We start from the raw sequence: 19,589 nt of genomic DNA, 5'->3' as shown, positions 1-19,589 counted from the left end.
ACATAAACAAGATAATAAGATATAAAGACATATTAGATAACCAAGAAAGGCTAAAAACAAGGCAAGAATTGAAAGACGAGGGAATAGATATTGGCTGGTGGCCCTATTTACAAATACAGGCAAGGTATAGCAATAGCAGTTAGACTTATATACCGCTTCATAGGGCTTTCAGCCCTCTCTAAGCAGTTTACAGAGTCAGCATATTGCCCCCAACAATCAGAATACTAAATATTATAATTAAAAGAGGGGAGCATTAATACAATTTTACCCACCTTGGAAGGATGGAAGGCTGAGTCAACCCTGAGCCAGTGAGATTTGAACAGCCGAACTGCAGAACTGCAGTCAGCTGAAGTAGCCTGCAGTGCTGCATTTAACCACAGATTCTATAAGGAGCCGCAAGAGCTGGACAAAATTTTACAGGGAACTGAAGAAAAATTGATTTAAAAAATATATCACTATTTATTAAAATTTAAAATGGAAGAAGAAACTGTGAAAGAAACAATGATAACAAATAAATAGCAAATAAATATCATACAAAATGACCTAAATGTAGTAAAAACTGTTACATATAGAATATATAGAATTACAAATAGAATGAAAAAAATGTATGAAATAATGTAAATGCACAAATATATAAAGTCATAGCTAAAAAAGATTTAATATATTATATACTTTACAAAATGACATAAATGTAGTAAAAACTACTATACATAGAACATATAGAATATTATATACAGTATAGAATAAAATGTATGAAATAATGTAAATGCACAAATATATGAAGTCATAGTTAAAAAAAGTTTTATAGATAAAACAGACACAACAGATAGGTAAAAATGTAATGTGTTGCAAAGATGTGAAGTTTGTGCAAGCAAAATAAAATTTGTCAAAAATAAAAAAAAATGTCAATTTGGAAAGGGGCCAGAGAGATCTAAAACAATGTTTCCTGTTGTTTAAAATTTTATAAAATGATATACAAAGATTCTAAAATTAAGAAATTCTTCTATGGGAAAGCTTTGTTAATTGGAAAATAAGCATATGATGAGAGGGGACTTTGAAGGTTGACTAAAGGGAATCAGAATACTAAATATTATAATTAAAAGAGGGGGGCATTAATACAATTGAACTATATTATTTGACTGTTGATTGATTGTTGAAAACAGTGTACCTGAAATTACTCTTAAGATTGTGGCTACTCTGACTGATTCTCAGAATTCTGGGAGTCCTAGCACTCCGTGGTCATATGATTGCAATCGGGTGCTTGGCAAATCATTCACATTTATAACCGGTTGTAGCACCAACGTTGGAAGTTGCTGACATAATTGTCTACCCACCCGCCCGCCTCTCTCCCAGCCCCTCTGCACTCATGCCATATTGGCCACACATGTACCTCTGTTCACCGTCCCTTACCTGTGGTATTATGGATCACTGATTATATATTTGAGTGGTTTCAACTTGAAATTCTGCTGACAGTGAGGTATTCTTTTCTCCTTCTGGGTCTGTCATGCAACTAATCATTTGTCAATCTTGATCATTTTCTGAAAAGTGTGTCTTTTCTTCATGTTGGTGGTTTTTTGGTTTTGCAATTTAATGAATACTCAATTTAAATTCATTAGCTATGTGCTTCCTAAGGAAATGCTTTTGCCTAATTGAGTAATGCTGAATATTAACTGCAAATGGCAATGCATGAATAGTTATTTTATTAGTGCCTGGAGGTTTCTACAGATCTTCCAAATAATTTATAGCTGTGTCTAAATCAAATCAAATGATCTGAAAGCAAGTTATTACAAAGATAAACAATTACTTACATTGAAACCACTGGAGCTCCTAATAGTTACAATTGAATGCAACTAGTTTGTTGCCATTGGGACTTATAAAAAATTTGGTCTGTGTCCCCCAGGTCCACTTGCAAGGATAAGTTAGGATTTGACACTGATGAGTAAAATACATGAATGTTTCCACCCACAAATCCATTGCCTCTGCTTTGACCTATAAATAGAGCTAATTTATCCTCAGAATGTTTGGAAAGCAGAACAAAAGTCAATTGTAAGCAGAGTTGCACTTGTGTTATTGGTTCCTTGAATCTCTGGTATTATTTCACTTTTCTGACTATATCCCATAAAGCCTTGATTTTGGCTGGTAGATAAATTTTATAAAGCTGTGAAAATATCAACCAATATTGTATGAACTTTAATCCAATCACGTTTGCTACTGATCTGGCACTAAGAATATAGAATTGGCATTTGAGAAAGAAATCCAAACTTCCCAGATTTGAGGAATGTCTGTATAGGAACAACAACAAAGTAGTCCAATAATGAAACCTTCCCAAATGTTTTACACACAAAAACAAAACAAAACAAAAACAAACAAACAAACACAAAGCTTGCTGTCACATATATGTGCTTGGGGCTGTTATTAGGATATTTCCTGCAGTTCCTAACAGTTTTATGGGGTGCAGGATGCAAGAGATGTAAAAGCCGCTGGTTCCAGAAGACCTTTCAAGAATTTTGGGTAGCTTTACATGAATTCCATCTGCAAGTTCTGTCTCCTTCCTTTAGATCAGTACAAATTGCAATTATAGATAGTGCTCAAAATCTTCTCAAAAATACATCTACAGCTACTGCAGAACCTGAAAACTCCATAAGCACATATGGCCAAGCCTAGAGAATATACAGTATATTTATTTCAGTGTTAAAAATAACAACACATCAGAGAACTCAAATGGATGGATATATTGTCTTCTCCATCATTTACAAAAGAAAGGAATCAGGTGGCTTCATTTTCCCTGTAATTATGAACATTTTAAATATATTTCATAAATTACATTTATTTCATTTTCAGCTATGATTGTTTCAATTGGTTGTAATACAAAAATATTGATCTGTTTAACCATACAAAATTAAAGGGACAAACTAGGTCCGTGATGGTGAAACTATGGCATGCGTGACACAGGTGGCACACAGAGCCCTCCCTGTGGGCACGCAAGCAATTGCCCCAGCTCAGCTCCACCGTGCATACGCATGTGCCTCCAACCAGCCTGCTGGTTTTCAGGTCTCTGGTTTCAGGGCACATGTGGGAGATATGTGTGCAGGGGCAGGGCGCGCATGGGGTTGTGCATGTATACATGGGGCGGGGCATGTGCAGGGGCTCTCATGCATGTGTGGGAGTCATGCATGCAGGTGCGGGGTGGTGGGACTCATGTGGGGAGGTCATGCACGTGGGTGGAGGGAGCATGGGGGCCACACATTGCATTGTGGGTGTGCACCTTCTTTCAGCACGCAATGACAAAAAGTTTAGCCATCACTTAATTAGGTCCTTGTGGTTTGAATTGTGGCATTTTCATGTTTCAGCCTCCTTACCTAATTCTATGTGTAAAAGGGAAAAGCTTGTCTCCATGAGTGGAATCACCCTGAAAAAAAGATGTTGGTAGTATCATATGGAAGTTGTTAAGACAGCATCTCCCCCCCCCCCCAAAATGCTATGGGAAAAAATTACAAAACCATACTTTGCAGAATAGTTAATTTTGAGGTTCATTTATGCTATTTTTGTCTCAGAGTATATAGACCAAAACTATCTCCATATGTATTTCAAAAAGCCTTGATGAGCTCAAGAGTGATGCATGATTTAAGGGAGAAACATGGAATTGGTTGTTCATCCTGATGTCCATTTAACATAGCATTATGGCTATCATCTGCTATGAAGGAATTGTACTAAGAACATTATGCATTTTTAAATGGTTTGGGGTGGTCTTTGGTCTATTTCAGCAAATACACAGTATGGTTTTAATTAGGAAAGGGCGTGGAGTCCCTATTTGTATTGGAATTTGAACTTCATGGATTCTCAGAAGACCCTCTCCTGCCCCTCCTTTCTAAAGACTGAAGCAGAATCATGATGAAAATAATTTTTGGTTGGTTTCCAAAGCCAACCTAAATTTAAGGGAGCCCTAAACATTTCACTCCAAAGACATCAGAACTACGGAACAGAAAAAAAAAATTAAGAGTCACGGCTGTGGTTAAACACACAAAAACAAAACAAATCCTAATTCTGTCTAGGGAGGAAAAAAACTAGTATGAAACAGTGGCTTCCAAACGTTAAGTTTGTAAGACATAGATGTCAGAGAAGAACTTACAGTGAAGGGAAAAAAAGAAAAAAAATGCTCAGAAAGCTTGTGTTAGGCATAGTTTGGGATGAGTGGAAAAGAAAAAGGCAATTTTGCTTAGGGTGTTAGTTCCCCAAAAGACAACCTTGAGCACTACAGTGAAAACTCACTCTTGAAAACCTCTCCTCAGTATTACATTCCAGTATCATTTGACTCCAACATAACTAGCTACAAATATAGATAAATATAGGAACAAAGAGCCGTGACTGGCATGGTGGTTAGAATGCATTATTGCAGGCTAATTCTACTGACTGCCAGCAATTCGATTCTCACCATCTCAAGGTTGACTACAATCCTTCCGAGATCAGTAAAATGAGGACCCAGATTGTTGGGGGCAATATGCTGACTCTACAAACCACTTAGAGAGTACTATAAAGCACTGTGAAGTGGCATAAAGGTCTAAGTATTAGAATAGAATAGAATAGAATTCTTTATTGACCAAGTGTGATTGGACACACAAGGAATTTATCTTTGGGGTCTTACTGCTATTGCTATAACTCACTTATTTTGCAGTTGACCAATCATTTAACTATCCCATTCAGTTCTTTGATTGTTTTTCACCCCATGGAGATTTTAAAAAATCCTCCCTTTCCCCCCATTCTTATCCCCTTTGTGCTAAACATAAATTTCTTTAGCTGCTATTTTGTATTGTTGGTATTATTTTGCTATAGTAGAATCCTCTGAGAATTTCCTCTACCTCCAATGAATGATCCTTGTGACAGCCACCCACAACACTTTCCTCTAAAGGGTATTATGAGGGTAGAAAAAGCAGAGGAGGACCATATTTTGCTCTAGTCAGATGCCCAGATCAGCTCCTGACTCTGCTGTTTCCAGAACAGTCTACTACTAGGACATAATAAAAATTATACTAAACAGCTAAAAATATTCTAATGCAGAGCTTGAAACATTGATGCTGACACTGTACTGATTTTCATATATGCAGACCTTTGATGCACACTTCAATAATTAGCACTGAAGGGGGAAAAAACTCTATTATTCAGAAGGCTAGTATGTGCAGTCATGCATGATTCCTGTACTGAAGACATTTAGGATAGAAGAATAGTAGCAGAGAAATTTTATTGTTAAAAGAAACTTTAATCAAGAAGAGATTTTTTAAATAATTACAATGATTAAGAATATCAATAGCATATTTTTTGCATCACATTGCCACTGTGTTTTTCTGTTATTATCAAAACCAAAGACTAAATTGTAATTTTTCTTGAAACAGTGCATTTGTTGCTTGGAAATATATTTATAGAAAAGATACTGCAATCCGGAGGGGCCAATCACATTGACTTCTCTTTATGAAAAGCTTAGCTTGTATAAAGCTCTTTCTCATACAATGTGAACTTCAAGATTCATGGCAATACATGTATTCCACAATAGGTAGCACTACAGAAAAAAAACAAAACCATTACTTTTCCTTGTTGGTTCAAAAATACAATGCTTGGAGTTTCCTATTGTCTCAGAGGAGAGGGAAGCCATTCCTTTTGCCTCCATTTTACAAATCCATTTTCTATATAATTGTAATTGTTTACAACAATTGTTAAAGCCCCACCAGGATTTTGGACGCTGAACAATCTGCATTAGAATCATGCCTTTAATTTTAGCTGTGACTGGGTAGGCTTGTTTATTCAGTGGCAAGAGGAATGCATTCTATCCATTTTTCCTGTTGAAGGCTAGGGTTCTTGAACAGATTGAAGTTCATTTCTAAGTGAATTGCATCAATATGTATTTTTAAAAAATTGACACTTTTTTTAAAAAAAGTATGTTTTATACATATGCATTCAAAAAAAATAGTACGTAGAAGCACATTATTCCTTCAAGACACATGCAAGTGGGATTCCATGTAAGAATTGAATCTGCTTTGGTGTTGTAGAGGATAAATTGCTAACTCTGTGAATCAGAAAGATTCAAACATTTATGGTACACACTGCACTTTTACAGAATACATCACTTTGAAAGCATAAGGCATGCATGGAGGTTTTATACATTTTAGTAGACAGTATTTTAGAAGTAACATGGATTTCTTGTTTTTGACTCACTGTTAAATATTGTCTTTTAATAAAAATGAGTACTAGTTGCAAAAAAAAATAAAACAAATATTGTCAAAACAGTATTGAAGACTGTTTATCGAAGTTGACCAAGTTATGGACTGCATTAGTAGACTCTTATTGTAACACAAAAACAACTTCAGTAGCCTGTTTTTGTAACTGGAACATGTTTCTCAAAGGTGTCGTTGTCCAAGAAAATGGAGGGGAGATTGGAATAGCTTGCAAAACCTAGTACTTCACAGAGGAGAAAGTAGCAATAGAATGTGAGGAGTGGACATGGTGGTGGTGATAATTAAGATAGGTTGCATTACCAGTAAGTTCTGGCCGAAAAACATTTACGAAAGCTGCTTTGTGATGACCATGTTTCTAGATAATGTTAAAAGATTTAATTTTAAATGGAGAAAATTTAAAAAGATTTTACATTTTAAATGGAGAATTTCAGCTACAGTTAAGTGGAGCTTCCAAGAGCAGAAGCACTGTGCTTTTGGTTATAGTTACTGGTGGGCAAATGAAAGAAGGTTGCCATAGCTATTTCGGAGATGTGGGCTTCCTAGCCAGTGGCCACTATGAGGAGATTGGATACCAGGTGCAAAGTGTTTTTTGTTTCAGGATTCACAGGAGAACCTTGTTTTAGTAGAAAAAAATAAGAAAGAAAAATGCACATGATGCCTTACTATGGTAACAATTTCTAATTGGTGCCTGTTTAATGGACTCCATCTTATTTTGTAAGATGCAATGACAGTTTTCTCAAATAGCTGCACAGAATTATTTAAAAAGACATTGAAATACAAGGGTCGGTGAGTCAGATTTCTCTAGCGCATCGGTGTCAAACTCGCTGCATCACGTTGATGTCATGTGATATATCACAACATTTTTTCCCTTTGCGAAGCTGGGATAGGTGTGGCCTGCACATGACGCATCCGGCCCATGAGTTTGACACCCCTGCCTAGAGAATCCATGTATGCAAGATAAACATCAATTAATAATTCATCTATAAATTTGATAGTCTTTTGGTTAGTCACTGTAATTATTTTCTTGTTATTGGAAAACAATAAAAGCCTATAAAAAGATAACATTTTTGTTAGGCCAATTGAAGATTACAAAATAGTTGCAAGTTGCTTTCTTCCCCCTCATTGTCAACATATCCATTATTGATTCTGTTCATTTTCATTATAGTTTCTTTGGAAATTAAAATATGTTTGAATGAGTGAGTGGCAGTCATGGTGCATTCTATTATTCGAGTATGGTAAAATGGTTTATTTCAGTATACCTTTCCCAGTGTCAAAATGTGCCATTTTTCACAGCAGAGTACCAGCAATATTTTCATGGAAGCAGTCAACTCTAAGCATCACCACCATATTACATTTAGTTTAACAAACTAATACACAAGTAATTTTACTCTCATGTTAGTTTGTGCCATTACCACAATGTCATATATTTTTGAAACTTACTACATCATCATATATAGGAAATATTTAGATCATTTTTAATGATAATGGACACATTCACAAGTTTGACATATTTAATTTATACAAAGAGAATTTCATTCAGTGTAAACAAGCATAGGAAAAATACTTTTAAGATGGTCTTTGGAACAAGAACTTTGTTTGAAATCGGTATGGAATGAAAACTACAGTTATTCCATTCTTCCCCAACTTGGCTCCCTCCAGCTGTTTTAAGTCTACGGGTTTCCCATCTTCTCTAGCTAACATGATGCTCTGGGATTAGCACTTCCAATACCTTTTAACGACATTATATTTGGAAATGATGGCATAATTTCTTACCATATAATAATTATAATTAATTCATGTTAAGAAACAGTGTGCTTTAAATCATCAAATCAAAACTATTTTTCAGCACTAAATATTCATGCTACAGTGTCTTTTGCTAAACAGCCTGTGTCATGTATAGCAATAATTTAGGAATTTTAAAAAGACATCTTGGACATAAAAATGGGTAGTGGAATATGTAAACATTATGATATACCTGAAACACTGGAAGGAAATGGATACAAGGATACAAGTCATATCATTGCATTAAAATGTCAAAATAGGGGAAAGCACAATTTGTAGTGATTGAAGAAAACGATTAGCCCACAAAGGCTGTTCATGATTCAACTGTGTTCTTTATTTTTCATTACTTTTTAATATCTATCTTGTCAGGTGGAGAAAATGGCCCCAGCAAAAACATCACAATATTTCTCTATAACTATCCTTTAGTTGAAGATTGAAGTTTATTTTCCTGAGTAAAGTCACTGATGTTTTCAATATCTTCCTTAATTGTTCAAATAAAATAAGGCAGTTAATGATTATATCACTCGATCTTTCCCATCCAGAATTGTACAGCTATTTAGTCTTTAGATCTGTTTTCCTAGAAATGCAAATAATAAAATTGCCTTCAGCACCAACTGTGATCAATTGCCTTGGATTAGATGAGCAACTTGGATCATGGCAGATCCTTGAGAATCACTGATGTCAAACAGCAAATTGCACAGTTCAAGATTTATTTTCAGACAAAAGATCTCATATTCTGTTTTGATATCTTTTTTCTGCTTAAAATTAACTTAGATGTGGTTGCAGATAACGCTGTTCACTAAATTGGAAATAAAATGTCTTTCATGTTAATAACATTTGCATCTGGAAAAAAAAGCTTTTTCCCCCTAAGGAAACAAGCAAATTCCATGAACAAAAAATTGCTTCCCAATTATAAAAGTGAATTTTGTGCTTCTTTTTAAAAAGAAAAATCCAAATTTTGTGAACTCCAATTAGATCACTTTGTTTTTTCTCTGGTCCATTTGATCATAGTCTCTGGTGAACGGTACAGGAATATTAGCTTAGCATATAAATCTTCCTCTAGTTCTAATTCACCAGTCTCCCGCACTAAGAAGATATCTGTACACAGCTTTAGAATACGATCCACGTTGGGGAGCTCTTCAAACATAATAGAGTGGGATATTCCACTGAAGAATTCACGGACAAATTTTCCTATTACCAGCACAACTGAAGCATATAAACCCATAATTCTGCAAAACATGAAAGAAAAACATTAATATTTTAAAATGGGCAATAATTTGAAAAGAGACAGATAGACAGGCCTAGAGCAGAGATGCAGCATGGCTAGATAAGGGGTATGGGATGCCTCAGGAAAGTGGTAAGGTACGGATGGGATGGCTCAGCCTAGGCTGTGTGCAAGTGTCTCTCCCATGACCAGCTGAAAATCTTCCTTAGATTTTCAGCCCCAAAGCTGAAGGACTTGTCCACAGCAACCCCTCCCCCCAATTCACACCTGACCTTGGTCTCTTTCTCCGCCCCAAGACATTTTGCACTCTTTACCTGGGACTCCGTCCACTTAATAATCCACAAGATTGCATAATAACTGCAACTGAGAGTCTCATGATTGCAGCTGTTAAATAAAGTGATCATGTGACATCTTGCTTAAAGACTGTTTTACTCAATAACTGATATTCCAGGTCCATTTATGGTTGTAAGTCGAAGACTATATGTAGAGCATAAAATCAGCAATTGCCAACTATAAGTCTCAAGCAGTCCTTTGGTTAATTTTTTGCATATCTTTTTTCCCATCTGAGTACTCCAATGGTCTGAATGATGTTTGTTTTTCTGATTAGGGGGGCAGTTGACTTCTATATACTGTAATTGTAAACCACTTATCCACTTTCAAGCTCTTCTAGCATTCACCCTCATTAATGTCGAAAAAGGTGGTGGGCTGGATTATACTCTGTTGCCTATATTTTAACCCAAATTGCAAATTGATGGGATAAATTAGCTATGGGAGCTTTCAGCCCCAATAAATTTTTCCATTAAAATGTAACTAACTGGATTCAGTCCAATTTATGATTCTGTTTTATTGATGGTAAAACTACCATTAATACCATCCAGTTACAGGATCTTCTACGGTCATAAGGATAAACGTGATGTGATAACAATCACCTTTTAAAATGTACGAAACCAGAGACACTTATGCCCAAACATGTTATCAGACATGAGAGCAGTTGCTATCAAAAACTAGAAAAATATGCAGTTTAAACTGCAGTTTGGGGACCAATTTTGACTGGCTTGGAGGTCTTTGGAGTATATGTTCCAAAATGGATCCATAACTGTTGAACAGTGCCAGGTCCAGTTGGAAGCATGAGATCTGACGCACAGCAGTAATAAATCAAATAGTCAGATTCTAAGCACTTTCTTTATTCCTTCAGAATATACTGAAAGCAGTGTAGGCTTGTGAGAGGACTTACTTTATAGCTGTATACATCTGAATAGATGCCCATATTATATGTATGGTAGTTGTTCAGAATAGTTATGACATACTCCTTTGCATATATTTTATCATCTAGGGTTTTCAGTTATCTTACAGCCTTTAGAACTTGATCTTTTTCAGCCATTCATAATCACTTGATAATTTGGACATGATTTTTGGAGATAATGGTAATGAAAGCAGTCTCCTTCAGATGATCACATGTGAGGAAAATTTGCTTCAATACAATGTAAATAAAAACAGTAATGCAATGTTTCTTATATTACACAACATAAAAAAACATAAACAATGTTTCTTATATTACACAACAATGTTAACATGAAGTATTTGCTTACCCATAACCTGCCAAAAATCCAAGACTGGGAGGACTGACTTTGTCACTGAACACAATTAGTTCCAATCTAGTTTTATTTGACTCCAAAAATTTGTTCTTCTGGTTTAAAACCCACCATTCATGAAGTTGAGCAGACTCGTTATTTTTGGATAGTGAAACAGTGATATCTTTAAACTTCCCACCTACAAAAAGGAAGAGAAGGAACAAAAAAAAAAAACCCATCCTTTTTATTAGCTATTCCAGAGGCATCCAGCCTGCAGCCTATGGGCCACATGCAGCCCTGGACAGCTAATAATGTGGTCCCACAAGAACATAAACTTTAAACTTTATCTTTATATGCTTATATATACATTGTGTTTATATACACTAATTATATTGCATATTTTATATGTGGCCCAAGACAATTCTTCTTCACTTGATGCGGCTCAGGCAAGCCAAAAGGTTGGACACCTGAGCTATTCAGAGAAGCAAGAAAATACTTTTTCAATTTCCCACAAAAAAAAATATGGAATCAATGACCTCACACCACACAAATGTTTCATAATTGTAAAATAATCTATGTTAGAGATAAGTTTACCACTGCATCTGTTCACAGTGAAGAATTAACTTAATGTCAATATATACTTCTGTATAGCTTTGTAGATTAGTGTCTCTAAAAGAGAATACTTTCTGAAAACTTAGCCACCCTTCTTTTAAGCCTTCAGTTTGTCTGATCAAGGCCTGTATGTCTGAAAATAAGAGGAAGCAAATGAAATCCTTCTCCCTTCTCCTAACATGCTACCTTCCACTGCAGTAACAGGAGTGCTGTAGATCACTTCCTTGATTGTAAGCAATACTGCACAAGCAGAACTGTTTCAATCTACAAGGCTTTATAATCTGTAGGTAGTCCTTGCATAATGACCATTTGTTTAGAGACCATTCAAAGTTATGATGATGCCAGTCCTCCAAATTACAACCAGTGTAGTACCCCTGGTCATGTGATATAATTTGAGTGCTTGGAAAGCTGCCAGCATGCATTTCAACTTTCCGTACCTGTCTATTTCCTCTCTCCCTCCATCCTTTTGGCTGTTGTTACCAGAGTTGGGTTGCTCCCGGTTTGGCTGAACCGGTAGTGGTGGCGGAGGGAGGCTCCACCCACCTGCCTGGACGCTTCTGTGCATGCACAGAAGTGTTACACATGCACAAAAGCATTACACATGTGCACAAGCACCACATGAGCATGAGTGACCTGGTAGTAAACCAGTTAACAACCCACCACTGGTCCTTTCCCTGATGCCACCTCCTGCCCCTTCTGCCCTCTGCTGACTATTGCCATCTTCTTCATGCTGCCAATGAAGTGTGTCCAGAAGAAGCAGCTACTGACATTTTTGGAATGCTGCACAAGACATTCACATAGCATCACAAGGCTTCCCCATTGCTTCGCAAGGCCGCAGGAAGGTCTCACGAATGGCCAGCAGCTACCTCGCCAGACATACTTTGTCAACAGTGGAAGAAAATAGTGAACGTCAGGTAGGGCTGACAGGAGTAGGCAGAGGTAGGTAGTGGTGATGAAGTGCAGGGATAGGCAGGTGTGAGGAATTGAAATGGAGTACAGCACGATATGGCCAAAAAGAGTGTGAGGTTCTGGCTTAATGATCATAACTGGGAAGCAGAGGTGCTGTCGCTAAATGATGCAATCATGTGGTAATTCACCTTATGATAATTTTGCTTAGTGATGGAAATTCTGGTCTCAATTAGGGTCATTAAAGCAAGGACTATCTGTAATGCAAGTTCTGATAAAATCAAGAGAGAAGAGGCTACTTCCCCCACTAAATATAAGGAAAAACTGGTTCCATGAAAGATGCATTTAATACTATCTCAAAGTCATGAAAACCCTCTTATTATTCTTTAATCAAGCCAATAGGAGATAAATTATTAAAAGGTGGTAGATGCAAAAAAGCATTTTGTCAGCACTTTCTGTTATCATTCCTGCTGACAAGCAAAATCAAGCATTTAATAGTGAGTGCCATACCATGTGCATGAATCATACAAGTGGCAAGAAAATAGTCAGGCATAACACAGGTTATGTAGATAGTAAACACAGGGTCAATCAAAATGGACTCAAATGTCTATACACCAATGCACAGAATATGAGGAATAAACAGGGTGAATTAGAAATTCAAGTAAATGAAGGCAGATACGATATTGTTGCCATTATAGAAACTTGGTGGGATGAAATCCACAAATGGAACATACAGCTAGAAGGATTTAAATTATTTAAAAGAAAGAGACCAAATAAAAGAGGAGGTGGAGTTGCACATCTCTACAGAAATAGAGTACAACAATGAGAACTATTGTGAATGCATTTGGGTCAATATTAAAGGTTGGGGGGAAATGACATTGCCATAGGTCAATATTACAGGCCACCCAACCAAGCAGAGGAAGTAGATGAACTTTTTGCTAGTCAGCTAACTAAGGTATGTAGGAAGCACACCACAATAGTAATGGGGGATTTTAACTACCCCGACATCAACTAGGAAACAAATTCTGCACCAAGTGAAAGATCCAACAGGTTCCTAATGAACCTAGCAGACAACTTTGTTTCCCAAAAAGTAGAGAAGGGAACAAGGGGATCAAATATTAGACTTAATTCTCACTAACAGAGAAGAAATGATAGAAGGTGTTGAAGCCACAGGAACCCTGGGGGCAAGTGACCATGCAATATTGGCGTTCAACGTTATGCAAACAAAAGTAGTAGAACAAAGTCAAACCAGAGTCTTGGATTTTAAGAGAGCTAATTTCAATAAACCTAGAGAGAGCTTGGGAAGAATTCCATGGATGAGAATCCTCAAGTTGAAAACAACTGAAGAAGCTTGGGAAATTTTGAAAAATGAGATTACAAAAGCTCAGTCTAGCACAATACCAATGAAGAAGAAAAATAACAGCTCCCAAAAGAAACCAGCATGGCTGCATAAAGAACTCTCTGACAAATTAAAAGACAAAACAGTTAAGTATAAAAAGTGGAAAGACGGGGACATAACTAAGGCAGAATATCAGCAAATAGCCCGAGCCTGTAAAGATGAAGTAAGGAAAGCTAAGGCTCACAATGAAAAAAGGCTTGCCACAAAAGTAAAAAATAACAAAAAAAAAGCTTCTTCAAACATATTAAAAACAAGAAAAAGGTTAAGGAAACAATGTTGGGAGAAAGTGGCAAGAAGGTGACAAGCAACAGGGAGAAAGCAAAACTATTTAACTCATTTTTTGCATCTGTCTTTATACAAAGGGATAAAACAGTCCAACCTATCAAAAACAGCACCACAACAATCAGATTAGGAACACAAACTGAAATAGGGAAGAAAATGGTAAGTGAGCACCTGTCTACCCTAAACGAGTTCAAATTACTAGGACTGGATGGATTACACCCCAGGGTTCTGAAGGAACTGGCAGATGAAATCTCAGAACCACTGAACTATATCTTTCAGAGATCCTGGAGCACCGGGGAACTACCAGAGGACTGGAAAAGAGCTGATGTGGTTCTCATCTTCAAAAAAGGAAAAAAAAAATCCAGGAAACTATAGACCTATCAGCCTGACCTCAATACCAGGAAAGATTCTAGAAAAGATAATCAAGCAATGAATTAGCAAACACCTAGAAGTAAATAAAGTAATAGCCAAAAGCCAACATGGGTTTGTCAAAAGCAGATCATGCCAGACTACTCTTATTGCATTCTTTGACAAAGTGAAAAATTAGTGAACCAGAAGAATGCCGTCAATATAGTTTACTTGGACTTCAGTAAAGCATTTGATAAGCTAGACCATAACCTACTACTAGATAAAGTAGAAGAATGTGGGTTGGACAGCATCACCACCAGATGGATTCGTAATTGGCTGACCAAGCGCACTTGTAGTCCTCAATGGAACTGCATCTACATGGAGGGAAGTATGCAGTGGAGTACCCCAAGGCTCTGTTTTAGGCCCAGTACTATTCAACATCTTCATCAATGATTTGGATGAGGGAATAAATGGGGAACTCATCACATTTGCAGATGACACCAAGCTGGCAGGAATACCCAACACTCCAGAAGACAGGCTTAAGATACAGAAGGATCTTGACAAACTTGAACATTGGGCACTACGTAATAAAATGAAATTTAATGGTGAAAAGAGTAAGGTTCTACATTTAGGCAAGAAAAATGAAATGCACAGGTACAGTATAGGTGGTATCTTGCTCAATAGTAGTAATTGTGAAAGGGATCTTGGAGTCCTAGTGAACAACCATTTAAATATGAGCCAGCAGTGTGCAGCAGCTGCCAAAAAGCCAACACAGTTCTAGACTACATAAACAGCGGGATGGAATCAAGATAGCCATTTGTCTGAAATGGTATAGGATTTCCTGCCTAGGCAGGGGGTTGGACTAGAAGACCTCCAAGGTCCCTTCCAACTCTGCTATTGTATTGTATTGTAAAACCTTGAGGCACCACAAAAGGAAACATTTAATTTTTTTTGTTTCTAAGTATGATTCATCCCCATCCCTTAATCTGCAACACGGGACACTCATAAATTACAAAACAATATTTTATCAATTGAAAGAATGCTGAAAAGTCATACCTTCCAAAAGTTGTTTTATAGGCTTTGCAGCATTATCGCTAGGTGCTTTGATATAATGTGGATATACTCCAGCAAGCATCCTAGGTAAGGAACAACATGATTTAAGCATATTTAATAGCAATTTATTTACAATGTCTGATGGTCATAATTGATCTCTCTTTTCTCATACAATGACTGGCTAAAGTCATTCCAGCACCATAAGTGACTCACAATTTTAACATGTCTCCCTGGTTTCAGTCCAAAACTCTATTTGATTCACTACATTGGCTCACCATTATAATTATAAGTATTTATGTGTAATTCCCAGCTGGCAAATTCCATGTTCATTTTCTTTTTAAATTTATTGCTCTTCAATATTATGAAATTTTGAGGACAGCTAGCCCATCATCAATGTATTCTCAATGTTGGTATCAGAAGGGTTACATTTTTCTATTAAAACAAAGTCTAGGATGGATAACTATTTATCTAAATCTTTAAAGAATTTTCTATGATCCAACTACAGTAAAAACATTGCTTAATTGAGATTTTGACATATATACAGGTGGTCCTCAACTTATGACCACAATTGAGTCCAATATTTCTGTTGCTCAGCAAGACAGTTATTAAATGAGTTTTGTCCCATTTTACGATCTTTTTTTAACACAGTTGTTAAGGGAATTGCTGCAGTTCTTAAATTAGTAACATGATTATTAAATGAATCTGGCTTCCCCATTGACTTTGCTTGTCAGATGGTTGTAAAAGGTAATCACAATAACCCCTGGACATTGCACCCATCGTAAATATGAGTCAGTTACCATGTGTTTGACATTTGATCAGGTGACCATGGGGCTGCTGCATTAGTTATAAGTATGAAAAATGGTCATAAACCTTCCCCCCCCCCAGTGCTGTTTTAACTTCAAATGATTAATTGTTGCAAGTTGAGGATTACTTGCACAGGTTTCGGCTTCTTTAATAATACTATACAATAAAAACAACCAAGGCTACATGTGAGTGTATTTGTTGAATACTGTAGCACACAGTATCAGTTAAAAATACTGAATGTTTAACAAGGGTGGAAAGATAATAGCCACAATATGTAATCTTTCCCCCATTCTTTATAGGTAACTCCAGGTTTGTTATTTTTCTGTTTGAAACTGGCTATTTGTTCCTCTTAAAGGCCTTTGCAGATGATTGATATGCATTTATAAAAATGAAGAATGCTATCCAGAAGGTTATAATTCAGTAATTAGTTCAATTTAGGGACCATTATATAAGGATTTAATACCAACATGAAGGTGAAGTAATATATTCTTTCTACTGAGGAAGGAAGGAGAGAAGGAAATAAATTATGGCACCTATATAATATAAAATATTTGCAAATATAATACACTCATGATCTTTTTCTAGTTATATATATAAGAAATAAAATCTCATGTATTTTAGAATACATCAAAAAGTACTTACACAGAGTGGTTTATATGTTGATTTGGATTTTCCATCATTGCTGCAATTTTTTTTCTTGTATCAGCTGGAAGATTGTGAGATATTTTATCTGAGACTGTTTCTGCTTTTGCTCCAAGAGAGATGTTTCTTTAATAAATATTTGACAAAAATCTATTATTTAATCATTCAGTAACATATATTACAAACTACTGCATTTCTCTAATTGTTATATTCAACATAATCACTAGATAGAGGAGAGAGCCGAGGTGGCGCAGTGGTTAAATGCAGCACTGCAGGCTACTGCTAGATCAGCAGTTCAGCGGTTCAAATCTCACCAGCTCAGGGTTGACTCAGCCTTCCATCCTTCCGAGGTGGGTAAAATGAGGACGCGGATTGTTGGGGGCAATATGCTGACTCTCTGTAAACCGCTTAGAGAGGGCTGAAAGCCCTATGAAGCGGTATATAAGTCTACTGCTATTGCTATTGCTATTTTGAAATGCTAATTTGACTGACAACTCTATTCTATGAACACTTGCAATTATTATTGTTGTTATTATTAATACAATACAATAGCAAAGTTGGAAGGGACCGTGGAGGTCTTCTAGTCCAACCACCTGCCTAGGCAAGAAACCCTATACTATTTCAGACAAATGGCTATCCAACATCTTCTTAAAGACTTCCAGTGTTGGGGCATTCACAACTTCTGGAGGCAAGCTTTTCCACTGATTAATTGTTCTAACTGTCAGGAAATTTCTCCTCAATTCTAAGTTGCTTCTCTCCTTGATTAGTTTCCACACATTGCTTCTTGTTCTACCCTCAGGTGCCTTGGAGAATAGTTTGACTCTCTCTTCTTTGTGGCAACCCCTGATATTGGAACACTGCTATTATGTCTCCCCTAGTCCTTTTCATTAAACTAGAGATACCCAGTTCCTGCAACTGTTCTTCATATGTTTTAGTCTCCAGTCCCCTAATCATCTTTGTTGCTCTTCTGCACTCTTTCTAGAGAATACACATCTTTTCTACATCTTGGTGACCAAAACTGAATACAGTATTCCAAGTGTGGCCTTATCAAGGCATTATAAAGTGGTATTTTGTTGTTGTTGTTGTTGTTATTATACTTATTTATTTGACATTTATCTCATCATGGGGCTACTTTAGGCTGTGGCTTCTATTCTCACAAATAAAACAAACTTCAGATTTGTTTCCCGCTGCCTCAGTACTGCAAAAATTGTTGCTAATTGATAAATTGATGCTAATAATTTTCCAGGGACTAAGATTTTATGTTAAGGAGGCTGACTTTTCATATCTTTTACACACTTAGATAACAGAGATGCATGGTAGCATATTTTTTACTGGGAATGTAAAATATTTAAACTGGATTCCTACTGCAAATAACCTTTACACTAAGTGTTCCATAAACAATTATGACTTCCATAAAAAATCTTACAACAATATTCATTAGCACTAAAACTAAGGTTAAATTGGTGGTTAAACAAGATGGCAGATTGATAGATAGGCAACAGAATGAATATTATAAATATTTAAGAATAATTTTCATATCTCAGGATTGTGGGGCTTGCAGTTATCATATGGAGTAAATAATGCTCAAAATGTATCATCCTCATTATCCTCATCTCACACAGCTGGTGGGTTCCACATTCTTTCAGTGCTAATTATTTTAATACTGAACTTTATCACTTTTGCTACATGAAGTCCAGGCCTATGATTATTGCTATTTTTTATATAAAAGAGATTATGCCAATCAATAATCTTTACCATATTTTACTTCTAACCATTTTCTTATCCAGACAAAAAAGCGATATGCCGCTATATTATACCTTTGAATGTTCCATGAAATAACCAAAGAAAAATCAGGATTATCTGCCTTGAGCTCTTTTATCATATTTTTTCTGCTAGGAGGGCTGATGGTCCATAAAGAATTTGAACTGCCTTCTAGCTGAGCCACTGTTATATCTTCTATCGCATAGTTTTCTAGAAATTGTAAAGCACCCTTTAAAAAAAATAAAAGAAAGAAATTATCTCTATTTGTTGTCTGTAGAACTGTTCCATCAAAAGTTTCATTATTCAAAGAAGAGACAAGCGGTGGAAAAGATGTACAATCATGACTAGTGGATAAAGGAAAGCAAAAAGGGAGACACAGCACATAGAATGGCAGAATGAGCAAAAAACAGAAACGTTGTTATGCCAATTAACTAAATGGTCAGAGCACTTCAAAGCTCAATATTCCACATTCTGTGAGGGAAACCCACTATTAGAAAATCATGAAACCAGCTAACTGAACCATTTTTTTTAAATTTTCTCCTTTTCTCTCAAAAGCATGAGAACATCATAAATGTAACTGACTGTTGCAGAAAATGAGTGAAATATTTTTCAATTTATGAGAAGTTCAGCATTCCCATTTTACAACAGGGCAGCTGTTAGACAAACTTTAATTACTAAATGATTTAAAATGGCCATTTCATTTGCCTTTGGGTGTACTATTTGAAGCATGTGTGTCCACATATGTGCTAGTGCAAGTACAAAGCTTTTGTCCATGTTTGTCTCTACTTGTACACAGAAAGGTGCAGATGCTGGAATATAACACACATCCAAATACAGATGAATATAAATTTAGTGATTCCTCCTTTACACGTTATTAAGCACTGAGATTAACTGGATTTACAGATGAATTCATGGATACACTCAGAATGTCAGTACAAATGGAATATTAAATAAATAACATAATCCCAGTGATATTTTAA

General features: G+C 36.2%; 1 protein-coding gene across 1 annotated transcript in view; it reads right to left on the bottom strand.

The window, feature by feature from the left end:
* Positions 1 to 5,330: 5,330 nt before the first annotated feature.
* PIEZO2 (piezo type mechanosensitive ion channel component 2) overlaps positions 5,331 to 19,589 on the bottom strand; it is a 230,584-nt gene continuing 216,325 nt past the window's right edge. Inside the window, exons 49-53 of the mRNA XM_032223228.1 lie at positions 18,666 to 18,838; positions 16,849 to 16,974; positions 15,406 to 15,485; positions 10,821 to 11,001; positions 5,331 to 9,235 (exon numbers count right to left, since the gene is read on the bottom strand). Of these exons, the coding sequence (XP_032079119.1) occupies positions 8,983 to 9,235; positions 10,821 to 11,001; positions 15,406 to 15,485; positions 16,849 to 16,974; positions 18,666 to 18,838 (813 nt within the window). The 3' untranslated portion in view covers positions 5,331 to 8,982. The remainder of the gene's footprint in view (positions 9,236 to 10,820; positions 11,002 to 15,405; positions 15,486 to 16,848; positions 16,975 to 18,665; positions 18,839 to 19,589) is intronic.

This window comes from Thamnophis elegans, chromosome 8 (genome assembly GCF_009769535.1).
Source record: "Thamnophis elegans isolate rThaEle1 chromosome 8, rThaEle1.pri, whole genome shotgun sequence".
Lineage (NCBI taxonomy): Eukaryota > Metazoa > Chordata > Lepidosauria > Squamata > Colubridae > Thamnophis > Thamnophis elegans.
Note: the sequence above shows the minus strand (reverse complement) of the source record. Positions and strands in the feature narration are given on the sequence as shown.